General features: G+C 39.6%; 1 protein-coding gene across 1 annotated transcript in view; it reads left to right on the forward strand.

Moving 5' to 3' along the window:
- The window catches only part of Rcd1 (Reduction in Cnn dots 1), a 250,715-nt gene extending 232,774 nt beyond the window's left edge, over positions 1-17,941 (forward strand). Inside the window, exon 13 of the mRNA XM_067135952.2 lies at positions 15,043-17,941. Within this exon, the coding sequence (XP_066992053.2) occupies positions 15,043-16,127 (1,085 nt within the window). The 3' untranslated portion in view covers positions 16,128-17,941. The remainder of the gene's footprint in view (positions 1-15,042) is intronic.
- Positions 17,942-18,932: the final 991 nt, after the last annotated feature.

Below are 18,932 nucleotides of genomic sequence, written 5' to 3' on the forward strand. Positions count from 1 at the left end.
CTTCAACCAGTCAGCTTTCTTCAAGTTGTACCGCCTTCTGAATGGCACAGATTGTGGATGAACTGCTGAGAAAACTGGGCACATAATGGGTCTATGTTGTGTGTTGGGTATAGGTTCGCAGACAGACTTCACACACTGCTGTGATATAGCATCGCTGACAAAGATGAGATCTGGGTTGTATCCACGTCTTCATCGACGACTGTTGAAAGAAGCGGGAAGTTTAATGTCGTGTATTAAGGACAGTTGACTAGATTCTGACCACGTAATCACAGCTTCACCATCTTCATTGTCTTCTCTATATCCCCATAAGCAGCTATGGCTGTTGAAATCTCCCACGATGACACGAACCTTCTCCTCTAGCCCTACAGCTGAATCAGTAAAGTGGAATGGAACGCTCGGTGGTTTATAGACAGATGTTATGATACAGTTCGATAGTTCCACTGTTAAGATTTCTATATCATTGTTGTCTGTAGATGAGGTAGATATTACGTTCAGCTCTGGCCTTGTGAATAGTTTTCATGTGGTCTCTCGGCTACCAAATGCATTCCTAACGCTCTTGGTCGTCTTTGGTCGCTACTTCTGTGAGTTTCTTGAACACAGAGAATGTCACACCTGTGTTTTTGGCAAAGTTGTTGTAATAGGGTTTCCTTGTTTGATGTTATGCCTTCTATGTTAACTGATACAACTGTCAGCTTTGGTCCTGAAAAGGACTATTTGTGGGGTTTATTAACCATTGAAATTGATCTTGGTACTTCTGGAGTGTGAGAATCAGCCGTCTAGGAAAAGTCCTAGTCCGTTGCCCAGGAGACACCCGGATGTATAACAATATCACATGCAAATACACCCTACTAGGAGGTTTCTCTCAGTTCCCCCACGATGCATGGTAATGTGCGTATTAGCGGATGGAACCAAACTCCCTCCATATGTGGTTCTGAAAAGAAAAACACTTCTGAAAGGAAACTTGCCGTCCAGTGTTATTGTTAGAACACATGAGACCGGGCGAGTTGGCCGTGTGGTTAGAGGCGCGTGGCTGTGAGCTTGCATCCGGGAGATAGTGGGTTCGAATTCCACTGTCGGCAGCCCTGAAGATGATTTTCCGTGGTTCCCATTTTCACACAGGCTGTACCTTAATTAAGGCCATGGCCGCTTCCTTCCAACTGGCCTTTCCTATCCCATCATTGCCATAAGACCTATCTGTGTCGGTACGATGTAAGGCCACTAGCAAAAAAAGAACACATGAGTCCGGCTGGATGGACAGTGTGTTTAGTTGAGGATTGGGTGAAGCGCATTTGGCAACGTCGCCCGGGAGCTTTGTTACAAAAACGAAACATGCTTGTGTTGGACAGTCACCAAGGACATACAACTGACGCTGTAAAAGATATGATGAAGAAAGGAAAACCGATCTTGCGATAATTCCTGGAGGACTCACTTCTATTCTACAGCCGTTGGATGTGTGCGTGAACCGGCATTTCAAAACTGCAATGAAACAGTTGTACACCGAATGGATGTCTGATGGTGATCACGCATTAACACCAACCTGACGAGTGAAGAGGCCTGAAGTGGGACTAATATGCAACTGGATCAAGACCGCATGGGCGTGCATTCCCAACGGTCTAGTGTCCAAAAGGTTTAAGAAATGTGGAATTTCAAATTCAGTGGACGGTAGTGAGAACGACTATTTGTGGAAAGATACCAGCGACCTAAGTTCCTATGGTGAAACTTCAGATGACGATGGTGAATTGTGAATGATCTGAGTATTGGAAAGATTTTGTTTACAATTTTTGTGATGATTTTATTAATTGTAAGCTGTTTGAATTTATATTTTTGGTTATATTTGAAGAAAATTAAATAGGTATTATGTTATTTGTTTTTTTATTTTCTTCCATATTTTGCCGTCTCAAATTTAGGGTGTGGGTCTTATTTGGTGGCGGGTGGTATTCAGGATTATACAATAATAATGTCTTCAACATAATCATCTGTGATACTTTCTCCCTCCCAAGCTTCACTTATATTGGATTGTCTCTCACAACCTTGTTCCAGTCTTCCGCACTTACACGGCCTACGGCTTCCCAAAGAAGTCTTCAACTTCGAAGCTACTGGGCGAGTTTGCTGTGCAGTTAGGGTTGTGCAGCTGTGAGCTTGCATCTGGGAGATAGTGGGTTCGAATTCCACTGTCAGCAGCCCTGAAGATGGTTTTCCGTGGTTTCCCATTTTCACACCAGGCAAATGCTTAATTAAGGCCACGGCCACTTCCTTTCCACTCCTAGCGCTTTCCCATCCTATAGTCGCCATACGACCTACCTGTGTCGGTGCGACTTAAATCCAGTTGTTTAAAAAAAAAACTTCGAAGCTGTGAAGAGTTGGTTATTCGCAGCTAATTATTCCTTCACTTGGGCCCAAATCAGGTATATGGCGTTAAAATGGCAATGGTATGGTGGGAGGCGAACAGCTTAATGCCCATGCCTCCTGGCTATTTCATCCACCAAGTAAACTGGGTACTAGGGCTTACAATCACATGAATAGAACCAGCTTTTGGGTGGTTAGGCCGTGTGCATTTTGCAGAGTTTCGCTCAGACGTGCCATTTGGGCTTATCAGCTGGATTGACACGCCCCTCCAGGACTCTGCTTAGCAGTGGCAGACCAGGCGCATGGTCTCGCCGTGTTAGCAAATACGGATTGCCAACCTGCTAAAGGAGAAGTGAATTCTTCGGTTCCAAAAAATGTTACTCCCCATGGAGTTGTTTTGTTTCGCAAGATGCTTGAGATCACCCCCCTTCCTCAAGCTATCACAAACCGAAATATTGTGCTCCTTCAAGTACTCAAACAACTCATTATTTCTAGTTTTCATTGTTAGTGCTTTGACTGAACTGACAAAAACCTTGAAAATAACTGAGCACAATTCAACACACAGCTGATAGCATGTGGTTATAGTAAACAACAGATCGACAGCACCGGTAATCAGAACGATCGGCTCGCTATGTTTGGCTGATTATTAATTCACTTAGCCTCCGCCAAAAGGCAGCGCTCAACTGTCAAGTCGAAATTCATAGGAACTGAACTATAGTGCTTGGATGGAGTCTGACATCTACTATATTTACTTGTGTATATCTCGCACCCTAATTTTTTGTGCGGAATTGAGGGAGAAAAATAATGCCTGCCTATATCTCCCATCTGGTTTACTTCCTGTATCAGTATAAATATGACAAGATACACCCTGTGACATGCATGCCTACTCTCAGTTCAAGGTCAAACTTGCTTCCATAATCCTCCTCTTATCGTTGTCATAGCAGCTCTCTCTCCTTGTGAAAGACAGGTAGGTAATTTCAGATCCAAGGGTACTCCCTGGCCTAATAAACTAGTTGGAATGTGACACTGTTGAACTGGCTGCAATTTCAGTGTAACATTGTATGGTATGTATGAAATGTAAGGTATAAGGTTGAGTCCTCTGTATAATGATACCGTAATTTGCTTCACTGTTGTGCTTATAGGAATAAGTAGAAGCATTTTACAGCAAGTTTCAAGTTTTAAGTGATTCAGTTTGCAGAGATATATGGTAATCGTGCCACAGGTCAAGAATTCCATGGTGACGGAGGTTAGGAAAACTAAATTAACATTCAATAAAGAGTTTAAGATATACCCGTAAATTATAAAATTGTGTTATTACATGACGAGTGTCGGGAAAGGATTGATATATTTTCTTCTTTTTCTCTGCATTGAAATGGAAGCAGAAGTGGCACAGGAGCACATTCGGCTACAAATGGAATCCTATAAACTTAAATACTTTTGTTAATATTCAGTAACTTGTCACAGTACATAATATAATACAAAGGGCACTAGGAAAGTTTTGCAATGTGAGTGAACGCTTTAGACTTTTTCAAAATAATTTTCACCACACTCAATACACTTCTCCATACGTCGAAACCAGTCACTGAACCAACTCTGACACTTTTCTTCTGTTACATTTTCACACTGCTGCCAGAAGAGTGCGAAGTCACATGGGGCAAGATTAGGACTGTATGGAGGGTGATCAAGCTCAGTCAACCCTGATCTGGCAAGAAAATCCATTGTTACATTAGCACGATGTGCTGGAGCATTGTCATAATTCAAGAGCCAAGTGTTGAGCCGTGACCTTGGACGGAGCTGCTTGAGAGCCTGGATGACCTGAGGCAGACAAGTCTCACTGTACCACTTCTCAGTAACTGTCCTTTGTGTTTCTAGCACAACCCGAGTCAGGATGCCCCGTTTAGTGAAGAATACTGCAATCGTCCTTTTCTTCATTAACCTTGACTTTCGCACAGTCACCGGAGTACCCTCATCTTCTGTTCTGGGATTTTGTTGGGACTTAAGCCAAGTTTCGTCATCTGTTAACGATGCTATTGACGTTACGCAAAGTCCCATTTTCAAACTGTTTTAGCCTTTCTCGGCACAATTTCACTCAGTGTGCCCTTTGTTCCTCTGAAAGTGAATGGGGCACCCAAAGGGAACAAACCTTTCTAACATGGAGATGGTCGTATAGAATTGAATGAATAGCTGGTGCATGGTTGTGGAGGGTCTCTTCTACCTGCCGATATGTCAACCGCCTCTCTTGCTGCAACGTTTTCCTCACAGCTTCAATGTTTTCCTCAGTCACGGATTCAGACGGTCGCCCAAAACGAGGATCGTCTTCAACCCCAAAATTTCCCCTCTGGAACTCTTTGTACCAGCGGAAAATTGTTGTCCGATGTGGACAGTCTTTCCCCAGCACAGGAGTCATTTCCTCCAGACACTGGTCAACAGTTAATCCACGAGCAGAATTGTAGCGGATAATTGCGCGATATTCACCTTTAGACCACACTGACATCTTAACTTCCTTTCAGTCCCACTGCTTGGTAACAACTGGTGTGAAACTCGCGCCTTGTTGTCTTCTAGACCGGTTTTCACCCCTCGTTTCATCCCTCACCATAACAGGGGTGTCCAGCCAACTGTTTTTGCGTATTGCAAAACTTTCCTAGTGCCCTTTGTAAAATGCAAACTATTATGTAAAATCGTAAGGCTTTATTACTTTAAAAAACTATTTAAGTTTGACTTACTAACTTTTTGCATATACTGTACATCGTAGCCCAATTTTGAAGCTTGGATTTTCAGAGAAAAATGTCCGAGAGTAAATATGGTAATATACGAGGGCAAGTCATATGAAAACCTTGAAATTGTCATCAAATTTTGAAATGTCATGGTATAGTTCTGTCTGGTACTACTGTTACACCGGCTTTTAATTAATATCCCGTAGACAACAGCATCACCGTGCAGACAAGCAAACACTATCAAAGTACCATTGTAACAATGGCCACCCAACTTCAGACATGCTTAAAAGAACTTATCTGTTTTTTGTTTAGTGAAAACTATTGAAGTTCATTGACAAATGAGGATTCAGTATGGTGATATGTGTCTGTCACAGCAGCAGCACCACAATGCTCGGTTCCATACTACCCATGCAATAGTTGCGACCCTCTAAGACTTTCATTTCGAGTGTCTTCCACATCCACCATATTCACTATACTTCATCTTTAGAGATTACCACATGTTGAGGCCACTCAAGAAGGTCCTGGGAGGAGGACATTCCATTTATATGAAAGCAGTGCAGAAGTGGCTATGTATGCAGATTATGGTTTTCCTTTGACTCGCTCTCATACATTTAAATCTGGAGTCATAAATCTTCTCGATTCAGCTCTCAAAGTTTTCCCAAAATTAATTTTGAAGAGATTACTACCATACATAGGAGTGTGTTTATGATGAAACTTCGAAACCATCAAAATGCTGGAAGTTTTAAAAAGATGTATGCATTATATTTATAGAGTTTACTGAGACTTGTGATAGCGTTATAAGAAAAGAAATCTGGAGAGGGGTGAAATATTTCAGTATCCATAATAAACTAATATGTTTTACAGTTCTAAGTACTAAATTATATTTGGATCTGACTTCAGCTAAAACATGTATAGCAACTCCTAGAATTATACCGGTGATGGTTGATGATGATGACGACGACGACGACGTTTGCCCAACTTCAACATTATACTTGAAACTGCCTTGAGATAAGGTTTAAAATCTAGAGATCTGGTATTAGGCACAAAATGTAATATATTGCATATACTGATGATACAACCTTACTCATTGATAGTGAAGATAAGCTGCATATTTGGCAGGAAACTAATTGTATGAAGGCTGGTTTGTTCCCCAACACAATCAGCTGTCACAGATAGCCTTACCGACCAGAAGTGAGTGAATGTGATAATGGAGAGAATGCACATGATGATTCGAGTAAGGTTTATAGCTTGTCTTCCGAAAGTGATAGTGAGGTAATGCATCGTTAATTTAGCACAGGAACAACAACAAAAAAGGTGTGAAAAAGGATTAAGGTGACTGAATATGATTGACTGGGGAAAACAGTCCATTCATTCATTCATTCATTCACTGGAAACCATGAAAAGTCCGACATACTTCAGAAAACTGTAAATATGAATATCGTCCTCTGTCACAGCTTTCAGTTCTTGTAGGTCATATTATGGCCCCTGTCATTTCAGTTATTGCACACGAAACAATTACAACACTTGAAAATAGTTGTCCAATCCCAATAGACAACACGAGTAGGTGATGTTAGGTGGTTTGCAACTAATGACGATTATATAAAGGCTTATTTAGCACTGCATTCTAATGTCTCAAGTTCAAAAGTCTCTTACCTAATTGTACTATAGCAAAGATAACTGTCTCCCCATATCCCGGAGTATTTTGAAGTTTATCACTTCAAATTTTCATTCTGAAGTGTCATTACCGGTGAGTACAAATCTTCTGCATGCTAAATTAAAAATACAGCATGAAAATATTCCTGCTGTATGATAATAAGTTTTGTTTTGAACTGTGTCCTACTGTAGTGCAGAGCTTTATAAACTCGTGGGTCAGTAGATTTAAATTTGATTTCTGAGTTAACTTGGTGGCCTTTTAAATACGAGGCAAGTGGATTAATATTCAGGGTATATAATCCAGGCAAACTATCTAGGTACAGTACTGCGCCAGCATTCCCTCATCAAGCACTAATTTCTTATCTTGGGGTGCATACTTTCCCGAATACCAATATAGTTGGTCCGTTATTGAACATTATAAATTTTCCAGCTAACTCATTCCTGGTTGCCAGCGTTTTGCCCCAGTGTGCTAAGTTGGGCTCATCAGATGGTAAATAGCACACCTACCAAGACGCATGGCTAGTGCATACCGTGGAGACCACTGCGTAGGCTACTTGGAGCTATTAAGCTATTGATGTCGGGCATCAATTTTTGGTAATGAGACAAAGTCTTTCATAGTGCATTGGCACTGCCGGTGGCTCCAAGTAGCCTACGCAGTGGCCTCCACGGTATGCACTAGTCGTGCGTCTTCGTGGGTGTGCTAAGTACCTACTGATGAGCCCAACTTAGCGCACAGGGGCGAAACGCTGGCAACCAAGAATGAGTTCACTGGAAAATTTATAATGTCCAATAATAAACCATTTATATTGGTATTATAAATTTACTCATTCGGGACAAATATTTCAGGTTCCCTATGGGAATCAACATCTATATCTTTGTGATGGCGAGTCGAATCCACATCCCTCCAGGTGAACCAAGCACATCTTTACCGCCTGGGTAAGGCAACCCCTAGCAGATTATGAAATAGGAGTACAAATTGTCCTGTAGTTTTAAGAAAAGAAAAGTGGAGGATTCTATGCAGATGTGATATGATAGCGAAGGACCTTTAAAGCATAAAAGTTTTTTTAATATCTGCGTATACAGTAGTTAGAAGTCGCTCTTCCATAGTAGTTTGACCAAAAAAGTGGGATGGAAATTATCACTGTGTGTATAAAGAAAGTAAAGTTATTCCATGAATTTTCATTAAATTGGTTTATCTTTTTTTGTGTGTGTGAATGTTTTTCCCTTCATTTAGCTGAATAATCAGTCAGGAGGTTACTGTATTGTGTGTAAGCCATCACTTAACCATTGATCATTCATGTATACTGAGGGAAGTGGAAAATTTTGCATGTCTTGTGGAGTTCAGGTGCCTTTGAAGGCACTGTTAACGTATCCAACACATGCAGTCAGTCTAATATAGGAATCAAATAAACATATGCACTAGTAGGACCTGTGATTGAAACTGGATGACTGTGCAAGCAGCTTGGAAAGTTTGAGTCCCCAGTATATAAAATATTTTTACTCAGATAGTTCTCTTCCTGTGTTGACTGCTTAACAGGAGAATAAGGTGATGGTGAGCCAAAGGTCTCTCCAATTTGGTGTCTGCCTCAAGTGTTACAAGACTAACCTTATCTTTGCTTGACATAATTCCCTACCACACGCATTTTCAGAGAAGGAAGCGAGTTCTAGTTCTCGTTCAGCATGGTAGTTTCTGTGTTCGTGGAGCAGCAATGATATGTGGCGTTTCACCCCCTCGGCACTTAGATATAAGATGGTGGCTATTGACCGAGGAATTTGTTGGGCATCGAGGACAAATTTAGCTTAATATTTGCAAAATATTATGTTTCCAAGTGTGAGGATGCTGGTGGTGTGATCCAACTTCATCAGGACTTCTATTGACAGGAGAATTATTTTTTTACATCAAGGGCAGGTTTAGCTCAATATTTCCAAAATATTATGGTTCTGAATGTGAGGATTCGGAAAGGATGATCCATCTTCATTAGGATATCTATACAATTCACACCTATATTCTCAATTGGTGTAACCAAATTATGGTTCCGTATTGGTAGGCATTCATAGTAAGTGATGTTTGGCACCATGGCTGAGTAGTGAGTGCCTTAGCCTTTGGTCATTGGGGTTGATTCCTAGTTGGGTCGAAAGATTTTGATCTTAAGCTCTTAATTCCCTTGGCTCGGGGACTGGATATTTGTCCCATCCTCAACATTCCTGCAACTCGTACATCAGACACAACACTATCCTCCTCCACACTAACATGCAGTTTCTCGTATTGGCACATGTCTCTCACCCCCTTGTCAGGGGGTCTGCCTTACAGCGCCTTCACCAGGCTAGTAATAATCATGCAAAGTTATAGGAAGTGGAGATAAAGTGCACTATCACTTCATTGTGCGACAAAGGTGGTTTGCAATGGTCTCTACAGTGTACTAACCAGCATCTTGGAGTGGTATGACATTCCATCTGGTGCCACCGCCTAACTGGGATGAAATGCTGTTTTTTAAGACTGAGATCTTGTACACTCAGTTTTTATTAAGTGATATTCTCATTATGTGTGTGACCAAACTCTGGTTCCCTACTGGAATCTTGTTTTTAGCAATTTACACCAAATGTATCTACTGTATCAGGTTTGGTTCCAACTGGTACACCTTGAATATATTGCACTGTGTGAGCTTCAGATTTGAATGCTCTCTGTGCCTCCAATGATGAAGTAAAGTTCATACTAACTGCACCTTTTCGAGACCATCAGTAATGCAAACATATAAATTTTGTTGCATCTGTTGAGGTTTGGATATAGTGAAGAATGAACTACCATAGAAATGTTTACGAACAAAATTACCACAGTATTGGTATTTAAACAGCAAGTCCTAGTATGGTAGAAACAAACATAACCACTTAGTTACATAATACAAAATACAAAAAATATGATAAATACAGACATATTAAAAAGTTCATAAACTCTTGATAGTCATTTGGTTACAGTAATTTGAGGAGTAAACCGTTGTCCTTTCAAATCCTTGAGGAATACTAATGTCTTATGTGAAGATGATTTGCTCTTAAAAGTTGAATGGCACAGTTATCAAATTATAGGTGTGAATAACATCCAGTTATTTCTTGAATTTCAGAATAGCGTATGTTGACAGCTCCAAGTATTAACATAATAATTTTTCCCCTGTACTAGCATTGTAACTAAAGTTAACAGTTTTTTTTTTTTTGTGCTATCATTCTCCTAGGAGACGACGTTAAGATCTATTTAATGCTGCTAAGTTTGGGGTGCAAGAGATTTGATTTTTATACAGGGGAAAAATACTGAAGTAATGGCTTTGGTGATGGTCTTAATTCATTTTGGTTGTTCTTGGATTTACTATGTTAATACTTGGAGCCATCGATAATGTGAGTGTTGTTAAGATGTGATACTGTAACAGTTCTTGTGAAGGCTGACTGAGGGAGACGACATGTAATACGGGAACTCTTGCAAATGTGGTCCAGTTAGAAGAAATACAGACAGGTGTCGCTGTGGACCAATATGACCATCAAGATTCTATGAACTTTTTAATGTATTTATGTTTGTCATATTTTAAATGTTTTGTTTTGTATTTTTCAGTGCTCATCATTTTATTACTTTTGCCAATTTTGTGTTATTGTAAACGACTTATTACTAAGGGTCAAAACTAGTCCCTTGTATTGATTTGGTGGACCCATTTCTATCCCATTATACATTATTAATACGCCCTGTTGACTGGACTAGACTTCAAGCGATTTGTTACTGACCTACAGGTCTCATGAAGGCCTACATCCAACTGTTTCACATGAGATGATGAATACCAAACTGGGCATGCAAATTCTGCGACAGAGCAACAAAGTGCCATAGCTGATGTGCAGATAGTTTGTGGTTTGCTTCCCCGCTGTAATCCAGGCAATTTATGCAACAGGTTATTTCGTGGGGAAACTTATTTTGCAATTCATGCAGTGCTTTTTAAATGTGAGGGTTCTGTCAAGCATTACTTCCAGATATTTTGGAATATCACAGGTCTGTAGTTCAGTACCTGATCATGCTATTTTGAGCTTTTATGTGCTTCCTTATTTATCAGGTGAAAGGCACACACATGGGTCTTTGCAGGATTATGGCTTAGGTGATTTGCACTGTAATAGCTTGACAGGTATTCAATGGAAGTAGATAGATAGATGTCTTTCTACTGTTTCAAACTATGTGCTTTATGTGGCCAAGGCAAGGTCATCAGCATCTAAGAAATTTCTGGTACTTGAAAATATTGGCTGGTCATTTGTATAGTCGTTAAAAAGGATTGGAGCCGAAACACTTCCTTGGGGCCGGGCTGAGTGGCTCAGGCAATTGAGGTGCTGGCCTTCTGACCCAACTTTGCAGGTTCAATCATAGCTCAGTCCGGTGGTATTTGAAGGTGCTCAATTACGTCTGCCTCGTGACGGTAGATTTACTGGCACATGAAAGAACTCCTATGGGACTAAATTTTGGCACCTCAGGGTCTCCAAAAACTGTAAAAGTAGTTAGTGGGATGTAAAGCAAAATAACATTATTATTATTATTATTATTATTATTATTATTTATTGCTTCCGTGGGGAACCATTTTTCTGCAATATTGTTCAGTCTGCATTTATGTGTTGTCTTTCCATTCGGGAGTAACTGATGTACAATCTGGTTTGCAAGGATATTAGAGTACCCAGTGAAGGGTGTTGTTAGAACTAGATATGAAATCAAGCTACATAAAGTATGTGAGCACAGTTCATATAATTCCCTAGAAAATGTAAGTTAGAAAAAGGGCATCCTAATTGAGAAACCTAAAGGAACTGAGCTACAACATAAATACATGGGGAGTTCATACAAAAGACAACCAGCAATAGAGATACAAAATGTCTAATGAAAGGCACCTGTTGATCTGTTGATCTTGTCAGTACTGCAATTATTAGACAGGGTCACTTGGCCCATCTCCCCTTCTCTCCCTACCATAATTTGACGTTATATTTCTTTATCGTCCACTGTGTTTATAACCAGCATAAGGGATCTATTGTGTCTATAATTAGGGGTGATGGCCAATTTGTTTTCCTAAAATTATTCCCTTTGACAACTTCCATTATTTGTCTGTTGAATTCTTCAGACTGCATTTCAAGTTTGTAAATATATAACTTTGTGTCACATCAGGAATTGATTGACTTTTGTTTTTGTTTCATGAAAATCCTCTGAAGAATGATATTGACTTTCATTCAGTCATTTACGTCAGGAAGTGAATATTTCAATGTATGGGAGTTATAAATATTTTACATATTCTTGCCGAGGTGCTAGCTGCTTCCTTCTATCAGTATTGTGTCAGATTCATTATGTTGGTGACTGGAGCATGCTTTCTATAAATCAAGTACTGTATGTTATAGCTAAAGCTTATGATATATGTCAGCATTATGTGAAGTGGTCCATATCAGCATTTGCAGGTTTAGGTGCTTATCGTTACAACATGATCCACTAGAGGATCATATGATTGTCAGGTGTCACATTGCATGTTCCAGGCAACGAACACTCCCCAAGGCATCACAGTGAACATCGGCTCTCTGGGCAGTTTAACCCCAATAGGTCCGATCAGGTTAAGTCAGACATCCAGCTCAATGCCCACAACCTCTGTGTCGGCGAGCAACCAGCCGCTGAACGATGCAACCTCTCTAACAATACAAGGAAACCTTATTTCTTCCGGAAGCTCCAATTCTGTGGAGAAAGTGTCAACATCAGCGAGCAGAGGCAGCGGAGCCTCCGCCAAGCCTCTTCAACTGACAGCAGGACGGGGGCTGAACAAACCTGCAGACGCAGGAACTCTAACATCTCTGTCATCACTGCTTCAGGGCAGCCCAGCCACCAGGATAATGGTCTCATCTGCATCTAGTCTCCTCACTACTGCATCACCAGCTAACCAGCAGCTGAAAGGTCAGTATGTTCAGCACGCTTGGGACATACTGGTTGAGATGGAAGTTGCATGCTGCTCAATGCATGAACCATGCTATTCAAGATTAAAGATAACCCTCAAGATGAGATGTGTTATGAGCCATGACAGGGATTATTATGTAACCCATTTCATTGGTGGATTACTATACCGGATGGAATGATAGACAAGTCTAGCTTCTCCCAGGTACTGCATGACATGAATTAACTTGTTTTAGTATTCTAGATTATATACTTACCAGGGATATCACAGACTAATCACTGCATGAAATAAAACTCTTTCCAAATGTAGTTCAATTATCAAGATGGATAAATATCTGCAGAATGGAGTATTGTATAAAAAGGTACTGGAAATGTAATAAATTATTAACATTTGATGTCTGTTCGCATGAGGAGCAGAATAGAAGTGGGGGCTGTATGTGAGTAATCTGTGATTGAAGTCATAGCAACTGATCGGAGCTATCATGAATACTGGTCATATTTGTCCTCACTTGGCCTTGGAAAATCGTGGGCTAGTAACTTTCAATCTAATCCTCCCCATTCTCATATGCCCATTTCTTCTGATTGTGAAATGAATGTTTCTCGCCTACAGAACGATATGACTGTAGCCATATATTTAACTTTTTGCAGCATGATGATTTGCAGTTGTAACTTGTTAAAAATTGTCCGTGCATGTATGGTGGTTAGCGTCAGTGTTCCCTGCTTTAAGCTGAATAACATTTGCATGGTGGTCTCCATTACTAACCACATATATGTATATTTCCGTTCCTTATTTAAACTGGTGTTTTTATATTATAATGGACAAGTTGTGATGTGTAATTTATACAGGATGGGACCCAAAAGATGGATGTTTTATCTACTGTAAAGAATTCATGTTTAGAATGATAAACTAACCCTGTAGTTGACTTTCACTATAGTGTAGTAACATTGTAAATATAATAAACAGAATATTAGAACTAACTTTATTGAAAAGATCTTCTTAGGCAAAAGATTAGAAAACGCTATTGCCCTTGGAAAGCAGTTCTGTCTCCAAACAGAAATCACAGATTCAGTTCTTTGCTGGAGAATAATCATCTTGAGAACTCTGTTGGATAAAGACTGAAATACTGTAACTTCCGTAATGCAACCTACCAGCACTTAGCCAAACCTGAAAAATGATTAGAATCTTAGAATTGTATTTAAGAGATAGCTTCATTTATTGTTTTCTCATAAGATTAAAAATAAATTGAAAAATTGACTGTTTTTGGTACTCAGATGCGAATCCCTTGGTCTCTGAATAAGTGTATTAACCAGTTACACTGAGGAAATGGCAGATCACACTGTTTGATTTTGAATACTTGCCTGCGGAATGCTCTGCTCTGCAGTTTCCTTACATGTGCATCTTCCTACCAGAATCAGTTCACCCGTGCATCCAGACAAGAGCAAGGTTTTCAGGTACAAGTCCTAAGTTCAGTCACATTTTTAGACAGTTAGCAAGCTAATAATTATACGTGACTCTCAGTATCCTGATCATAGCCATGAGACCTCCAGTTACTGGGCGAGTTGGCCGTGCGGTTAGGGGCACACAGCTATGAGCTTGCATTCGGGAGATAGTGGGTGTGAACCCTATTGTCAGCGGCCCTAAAGATGGGTTTTCCGTAGTTTCCCATTTTCATCAAGGGTAAATGCTGGGGCTGTACCTTAAGTAAGGCCACGGCCACTTCCTTCTCACTCCTAGCCCTTTCCTATCCCATCGTCACCGGTGCGACAAAAAGCAAAATTGGAAAATGAAAAATAAACATCCAGTTTTACATGGATTCCGAACAACAGGGATGTGACTGTTTGTTTAAGAAATCCCATTTGCATTGGCTGGAATTAAGACCACAGCCACCTTGATTAGAAGACTGTGATTAAAGCACTTGGGCTAGGCCAAGTGAAATGTCAAAACTTCTGGAAATCTTGTCATTTCTCAAAGAACATTTATGGTTCACTGCTGAGGAAGGAAAGCAACGTATTCATGAAATGTCAAGTTTTCTGGGATTTTGTCTCATTTCACTTGTTAAACACCCAACTGTGCAGTGGAAAAGCATAAATCAAACCTTTTTTTTTTAGAAGTCAATCAACCCTACCCCTTCTGTAATGAAACTTGAAATATTTGAGAATATTTTATTCTTAATATAAAACATAATAAAAGTGATTCCATGAGCTAATTAATGAGAGTTGGTTTAATGTAACTGCAAATTACTTGCCTGAATGATGAAGCCAGTTAATGGAGACTTAATGTCCCGGCTGTAGAGATAGACTCTTTAAATGCATGTTTGTAAATATTCAGTTTGTTTGTCTTGCAAGAACTCTGAGCAGTGAGAAATATAAGTATCTGTTTTGTTTTATTTGTTACAGTTGTAAGCAGTGAAGACAGTATCCAGGATGTATCCTCTGCTAATGCTGGTTCTCGTATGCGGGCTACTTCTGGCAGAATGTTGGACCTTTCTAAGCTGACCGTGTTGACTCCGACTTCTACTAGTGCTGGAAAGAACATTCTTGGTACCAGTTCAGGCAATGTAGTGATGCTTGCAGAGTCTCCTCGCACTAGTCGACCTTCATCTGGAGGCGGACCCCTTCTTGTTCCTGTATCAACTGTGACTTCACCTTTTACGCTTGTTCCTTTAACAAACAAAACTTCCAGATGTGCAGGGGATCGGAGTCCTAATCAGCGATCTTACACAGTGATTCCAAAAATCACTGTTCCTTCTTTGAAGCTGAATCAGTCATCTGGCCAACAAGTCAGTGTTACAGGATCTAAACTTCCATACTCCGTGAACCCTACTCTCCTAAGAAGTAGCACTCCTGTTTCATCTTCTCTGCCACAGTCTCCTGAAGTGGATACTACGGAGACTGATGCAAAGGAGGATGAGGACGTTTTATCTGCGGCTAAAATTCTAGAACTTCCGATAATATTTGCTAAAGATGGAGAAGATCCCATCTTTTCTGAAGATAAAATGGGACCCCAGTCTTTGGAACCTCCAACTGTAGTTCCAATCAGTTCATGTGGATCTGTAGAAGGTACATCAACAGTGACTCTTGGCGACACCATCTCCTTCCCTCTTGAACCTGATTTGGACAGTGAGAAAACAAATAGCTCCAGTAGGGCAGTACCTAATGTTCTTATCATCAGGAGTAAAAATGCTAAGGAAAGATCCCAGTCTACTAGCAGTAAGAGAATTGTTCAGAAAACTCAAAGATTAATTCATGCTGTTGATAAAACACAACAAAATCAGTCTAATATGAAATCTGCATCAGGCATCAAGTATACAAAAATAATATTAACCAATAGGAATTCTTTAACAAAAGATCATGGTGAAGGATCAAATGGCAATGGGGTTTCAGTAAGACATGACCAGTTACAGAGCATAGAGCCTGAGGATGGGACAGGCATTAGTGAAGACATGAACATTGAAGATATAGACAATCCAAGTAATCTCTGAAATAAATCATCGCTTAAGGTTAATTTCATAGGAGGTTGGTCTGTCTTTATGTGTATCCTTGTTTAGGTTCGTACCCTTATTCCTAGCTTTCTGTATGGGTTAATTAATAAGGAGTTACCGCCACATATAGAGCTGAATTCTGAAGAGATTTTGAGCAAAAAGTGTTGTATGAACACCCTGTGATCTGTTCTTAATACTTAGAATTTCAGTAAATTGAATGTTGTTGTAAAACACATTTCTCTTTAGTTCCTGTCATTTGAAGGGTAAAATTAAATTAAATTCTTTATTTAATTGGCTCATTTTCTGAAGGCTCAAAACGTGTTGTGAATTTCTTGCTTGCTTCATTCGAAATCATTAACACTGCTATGGAAATCAATGATAGCCATATGCAGGTATGTTGAGCGATGTCTAAAAACGTGCGAGTAAGTGTATCGAAACAGGTGACATTTATGAATTTTTTTCTTTGCAGTTTGTAATAGTTCTTATTATTCCATGAGAAACTTTTACAATTTAAACATTTCTGTATGAAGCAAGTAAGGAATTCAAAAGACATGTTGAGCTTCAGAACATGAGCCAGTGAAAATGTTATTTTATTTTTATCTTCCAATGAAAGGAACTCAAGGAGACTGTGTTTTGTAAACCACTTTCAAATGATTGTACTGTAACTCTACAAGTGTTGAGAACAGGTTTATATGACATTTTTTGTTGAGAATGTGTTCAACAATTATCTCCGTCTGAATCACTCTGTATTTGAGATCACAGAAAGAGTTAATAGAACACTATGTATTCATATACATACCTATGTAAATAAGAGTTTTAGATTGACAGGAATATTACACTCACTGTTGCAGCTTGTGCATCAGTGACAATGCTAGTGCTATTTACAGGGTGTAACATTAAGTTATGGCCAGACGTTCAGGACACATTACTCACACATAGAAGAAGAAAATATGCTGTGTGGATACGGGTCCAGAAATGCTTTATTTCCATACTAGCTGATGTACCCGTGCTTCGCCATGGAATTCTACATCGTATACAGAATTCTAGGGTACGTAGTGTACATGTTCTGAGTAAGATTGTAATAAATTGCATGTTCCACCTGCCTTTTTACATCCTCAAAAAGACTGCCTTATTATTTTTCCCGACTGAAATCAACATAGGTCATTATAATGACGCCAATATGAATGTCGCGATTAAAAGCAATGCTATCATATGAAATACTCGATCAAATGAAAAACCACACATTTTCTCACCTTTAACGAACAGTAGTGCACTGCCGATCTAACAGTCCAAAGTTCCAGAGCTGGAATAGCCAGGCTGCAGACAGCCGTGAGCTGCGTACACTCTTTTATTTCCGGGGAGGGGGGGGGGTCCCAGGGCAAAAATTATGCCCTTTTACTCTCTGTTTCCTAGGAGTACCCGATGAGTTGGAGAATCTCAATTCACTACACTGGCGAGGGAAAATCTATTTGACTTGGAGGTAATTTTTTCCTCCAAGCCAGAGGAGAAACCCCCTCTTGGCTGCTAATTTGGAATAAAATGAATGTAGAATTTAATAAAAGTGAAGAGGAAGAAGCTTATCTTAAGAAACAACTCTTTTCCGGGTTGAATTTAGTGAATTGTGGTGCTATAATTTGGAATGGGCAAAAATCGTAATTCTAGACCAGGTCAGTGAGCCTCTGCCATTACTCCTTTAATTATGCACACCGATCAATCCAATTAGCGTGTCAGAGTAGGGATCGAATAGTTGAAATACTATGATGAACGAACATGTTACGTGGCAACAGTATCAGAAAATGTATGAACAGAGGAATGGTATGCCAGAGAAGAAAGTTCTCTAACTCCCCTGCTGTTTCCCACCAGTATTCAGGCAGACTGTTACATTCGGTGCGCAGCAGTAATCTCATCTATCGGAGATGAGTGGCAGCATAAGAGACAATATCACAACAAACAATGGTCAACGTAATGTTATTGTTGATCAATTTTATGAGCTTTCGATATTGTAGGCCTTCACATTTAGTTTTCTTCCAACTCTCAAATACCACTCTTATCATAGTCGGTGCAGTAAAACTGTATAAAACATAAATGATCGGAAATTGTATTCTCTATAAATTATGTTATATAGTACTTTCCAATAGGACCAATAACATAGGTATTTAAGAATTAAATTTCAAGTGCCTTCCCCTAAACCACCATTTCATCCAGGGTGTATAAAATTATTTATAGCTTAGACTGTAGTTTCTGATTCCCCGACTCTGTATACCGATTTTCATTAAATTCTGTGTACCCATTTCTCGTGGCTCGGCGTTGATATGGACTTAGCAACAAAAATACAAATTCATGAATATCTCTGTTATCATAGCCGGTACGGTAAAAATGTATAAGCCATAAACGATCAGAAAGTTAATTCTATATAACTTTAACAACGCAGTATTTATTGATAGAACCACTACTATTTGAGAATTACATTTTAGGCCTACCTCTAAACTACCATTTTGCTCAGCGTGAATAAAAGGATTTATAACCTAGATGGTAGTGGTTCAATCCCCAACTTTACATACCGGTACCGATTTTCATTAAATTCACTTCAGCCGTTTTCTCGTGATGTGTGTACATACATACAGACAGACATACAGAAATTACAGAAAAGTAAAAAGTGCATTTCCTTGTTACTGTGCACACGACCGATATAGAAATACCACTATTTTTAAAATTCTGAGCAATGTACAGACAAAACTCTTATTTTATTTCCATATTAGAACTCATTTTCTACAACTCTACATAGACACTAATAATGAGGAACTC

This window comes from Anabrus simplex, chromosome 1 (genome assembly GCF_040414725.1).
Source record: "Anabrus simplex isolate iqAnaSimp1 chromosome 1, ASM4041472v1, whole genome shotgun sequence".
NCBI lineage: Eukaryota > Metazoa > Arthropoda > Insecta > Orthoptera > Tettigoniidae > Anabrus > Anabrus simplex.